General features: G+C 32.7%; 1 protein-coding gene and 1 long non-coding RNA gene across 2 annotated transcripts; one reads left to right on the forward strand and one right to left on the reverse strand.

The window, feature by feature from the left end:
- Positions 1-1527: 1527 nt before the first annotated feature.
- LOC145629010 (ribulose bisphosphate carboxylase small subunit, chloroplastic 1-like) lies at positions 1528-3988 on the reverse strand. Its single transcript, XM_081681478.1, has 3 exons — positions 3726-3988; positions 1982-2116; positions 1528-1879 (listed from the first exon to the last, which is right to left on the reverse strand). Exons 1-3 carry the CDS (start codon positions 3900-3902, stop codon positions 1649-1651), a joined length of 543 nt encoding a protein of 180 aa, XP_081537604.1. The 5' UTR covers positions 3903-3988; the 3' UTR covers positions 1528-1648.
- On the forward strand, positions 2434-2886 carry LOC145629011 (uncharacterized). Its single transcript, XR_014111532.1, has 2 exons — positions 2434-2614; positions 2672-2886. It is a non-coding gene; the product is annotated as an uncharacterized LOC145629011 (long non-coding RNA).
- Positions 3989-4508: the final 520 nt, after the last annotated feature.

The raw sequence follows: 4508 nt of genomic DNA on the forward strand, positions 1-4508 counted from the left end.
CTGAATTTAGGGATGTCAGTGGCATTGAACTTCTACGGAAGAAGCTCCTTATCCACCAAGACCCCTTGTGAACTAATGCCTTGAAACTTGTAATCACTAGACAACTTGCTCAAGCTTTCTTGCATAAGGTCCATTTGTTGTTGCTTCACAGGGTCATTGATTTTGAGGGCTAAAGCCTTCAACGCCTCAGTCACGTCAGTCAATTGATTCCTAAGCTCGTTGACTTCTTCTTGAGTTGCCATTATCTTTTTAGCTTTCCTCTTTTGACGAATCGGTTTATCAAAAAGTAAGACTTGAATAAAGAGGTTGTCCTTGATTAATCGCCCTTCTCTCCTCGACCAAGGACTGTGGAAAGGGAATTTAGGGATATTCATTGTTAATTATTTGATTCAAACTCGATTCAACATGCATGGATGGAAGAAGGTAGAAAGAATGAAGGTCGTGATATGGAGAAAGCATGTAGCGCCATCCATAAGTGCAATAATGACTCACATGGAGGATCATCGAGCTTAGCAACCCCATCCATAAGCGCAATGGTCTTGGTCACCCTGTGCATCACAAGTTCACCACTAAAACTGCAATCGGAACTAGCAGGACCATCAACCAACTTAACACCATGCGAAAGTCAAGCAATATTAGGCGGAAAGACACCCATAAGCGCAATGGTCTTTTGAAGGCCAGGAAACTTCAGTTTTTTTCATGTTGAGATGCAACCCAAAATGAGGTTCTTCCTCCATAATCATTTGCAGAACCTTCTCCATCACCAATTAAAGTGTCACCAATAATAGTGTCATCATCCAAATACCACGCCTAAAGAACAATAATTTTAATATTTTTAAAAGGGCTTACCGATAAGGAAAAAAAAACGAAGACCAAACCCATCATGGCAAGAGTGCAGCCGGGCAGTAGTGAGGGAGACTAATGAAAATTGTAATGATCAGAAGTGTATCATGGCAAGATAGATAAGTGTTACACTAGTCAAATTAAAAGTTCATCAAGAGTATATGTTGGAAAATATATTGATGGTGATAATGTCCAATTGTGCATCAATAAAATTGTGTGAGTGGTCAGAATTACGTCATTAATGAAAGAGAAATGTTACAAAATCTATGTTAATTTTGAATCAAGAATGTGTTGAAAGCAACACTAAAAATTTGTGTGATAGTGGTCCTTGATAAGGATTAGTAGGTGTTATTAAGTTCGTGAGCTATTCCACATTCAGACATTCTAGGTGTAAGTATGTGATTATTTGAGGAAAATTAGCAGTGAGATTATTTATCAAACAGATTATTGAGAATTTCGAATCTGAAAATAACTTTGATAGGGTATCGAGTTGGTGTTGTTTGTTGATGGATGATTGGATACTGTACCGCGTTGGTGTTGTAATCTGATGTCGTTACATTCCAAACAATTTTTGAGTCATTTGTAACAAGTAAGATCTGAAAGCTTCCCTTGTGATGTATGCTTTAACTTTGCACATGTGCTTAATATCATGTTAATTTAAGAAAAAATGACATGAGAAGCAGCTTTAGTAAATGTATTTTTCTTTAGACATTGAAGAGAGAATTTCTCTCCAAGTACATTATGGAATTCAAGAAATCAGAACAAAAATTGCAAAAAAATCTCAAATATACGGAGCACATAATAATTAGTATCCTTCGGGCTTGTAGGCAATAAAACTGATGCATTGCACTTGACGGAAGCTGTCGAATCCAATGATACGGATGAAGGCGTTGGGGTAAGCCTTCTTGGCTTCCTCGAGCTCGTTGACCACTTGAGTAGGGTCAGTGCAACCGAACATGGGCAACTTCCACATGGTCCAGTAACGGCCATCATAGTATCCTGGGGACCTGTGGTTCTCACGGTATACAAATCCGTGCTACATTAACAAAAAATTGTTAGCTATATGTAAATATCAAATCAATTTTGATTCAATCAAAGAAATGAAAATTCTGAAACAAATGGAGTAATTGAAGCTTACCTCAGTCTCGAATTCTAAGCAAGGAACCCATCCCTTGTTAAGAAGGTATTGGACTTCACTAAGCAAAGACTCAGTGGTCAAAGGTGGAAGGTAAGATAGGGTCTCGAACTTCTTCTTGCCAACTGGTGGCCAAACCTACAACATATTCAACAATTTCAATAAATTAATCATGTTATTAAAAATCCTTTTTTCAACTTAATGACTAATCTTTACATGATTTCCTTTCTATAATTGTGTTCCAAACAAGTAATTAAGCTCATGATAAAAATAAACCAAGATTTTCAACCCTTAATAATACTTTAATTTCACAAAAACAAGTAAGGCCCTGTTTGATTCACCTTACAAAAATAATATTAAGTAAAAATAATTTCAGTTCAGTAAAAATAAGTTCAGTTGAGTAAAAATAATTTAAGTTCAGTAAAAATAATTTAAGTTCAGTAAAAATAAGTTCAGTTCAGTATAAATCAGTTTTCTTAAAAAAAAAAATTATAATAGAAAATCAGTAAAAATAATTTTTGTTCAATAAAATTAATTTAAGTTCAGTAAAAATAATTTAAGTTCAGAAAAATTAAGTTCAGTTCAGTAAAAATAAGTTCAGTTCAGTAAAAATAATTTCAGTTTAGCAAAATTAAGGTGAATCAAACAGGGCCTAAGGCCCTGTTTGATTCACCTTAAAAAAATAATATTAAGTAAAACTAATTTCAGTTCAGTAAAAATAAGTTCAGTTCAGTAAAATTAATTTCAGTTCAGTAAAATTAATTTCAGTTCAGTAAAAATAAGTTCAGTTCAGTAAAATTCAGTTTTCTTACAGAAGAATTATAATAGAAAATCAGTAAAAATAATTTCAGTTCAGTAAAAATAATTTCAGTTCAGTAAAATTAAGTTCAGTTCAGTAAAAATAAGTTCAGTTCAGTAAAAATAATTTCAGTTCAGCAAAATTAAGGTGAATCAAACAGGGCCTAACACTACATATTAATCCTAACTAGGCAAGTACATTTTATTCGGTAAACATTGACTTAATTACAGAGTATTATTTTCCATAATGTTATATGTCACTGAAAATACCAATCACCAATGCATTATTGTTTGATACTTGTCATTTTAATAATATTGTAACAAAATGTTGCTAATCAATTACGATTATTATGAATCCTTATGTAATAAAGAACATTCCCTTAATGTAAATAGATGTACAATAAATATTATACCAAGTACAAGGGATATACAGCTATCACAATATAAAATAAAAGTTATCTATATGCTATCACTTATAGAGTTATAGAGGAAATTCACCAAATAAAAAATTACTCATAATGTACGAAGATAAGCACATAATAACCCTTCATCAAACTCATTTTGTGAAAGTTACCTACTTAACGTACAATTAAATCATTATAGGTTAAAAGTTTCCTTAATGCAGGTTAAATGTCACCCTAAAATTGATACGTACCCTAAAACTAGGCGTTGTATGATAATACGATATAATGTATGCTCATTATTATCCTAAACAAGTAACCCATTATCAAACTAATCTCTTAAAGTGTACCATAACTACTTAATGTACATTAAATATTTACTCATTTTAAAAGTTACCTCAACACAGATTAAAGGTTGCCGTTAAACTAGTTAAAAATTATTCTAAAACTAGGCGTTGTACAATATAATGCACATCTATTATACTCAAATTTTGTATCTTTACATAACCTTAAAATCCACTTAGTAAAACTAGCAGTAGTAGTAGTACCTGCATGCATTGGACTCTACCACCGTTGCTAGCAACAGAGGTAATGTCATCGTTCTTCTTGGTGACAGGGAAGGCAACGGTTGACTTCAAGCCATTGAAAGGAGCCACCATGCTAGCTTGAGCCGGAGTTCGGTTAACGGCGGCGACAGTGGTGGAGGAGATGACGGAGGAAGCCATTTTAATTTTGTAACACTTAAATCACTCCTCTTTACTTGATACTATTACAACTCTTTTTCTTGTCACACCTTTTTCTTTGTTACAACCTCCCTATATATAAAGCCCTTTAACTTCTTCTATGTATTATTTTAAGAAGTGGATATGGTTTAAGGATAATCTTGACCGTTGATTCTGTTAGGTACACTTCAACAACCACACACAAATTTAGAAGCTAAGGAGAAGAAAAAAAAATAAATTTAATTATTTTTGAAAATTTTGGTTTTAATTACTGGCTATTAAGCACTTTGGATAAGTGCCACTTGGCAGAAATCCATATCTTATCTGATCTATAAAGGGAAGATGATAAGGAAAATGTATGTGTAATGGTGGTGAATTCAAGAGATCATACATCTATCTTTAATTTGTTAATGTGTGGTATGACATTATATATGGTTTATTTCTATTTGTTTGTAGCTAAGGTTTTTAGACCATACCATCTTCATAAAAATAAAAAAATTATTGGAGTATATACCTGTTTTTTTCATTTGATTTGCTCATACTACGTATATTATTGTAGACAACGGATTGATTTACTTTATTAAAAAAAAATGAATAGTCATAATGCAA

The sequence above is a fragment of the Chenopodium album genome, chromosome 4 (assembly GCF_948465745.1).
Source record: "Chenopodium album chromosome 4, dcCheAlbu1.1, whole genome shotgun sequence".
Classification (NCBI taxonomy): Eukaryota; Viridiplantae; Streptophyta; class Magnoliopsida; order Caryophyllales; family Amaranthaceae; genus Chenopodium; species Chenopodium album.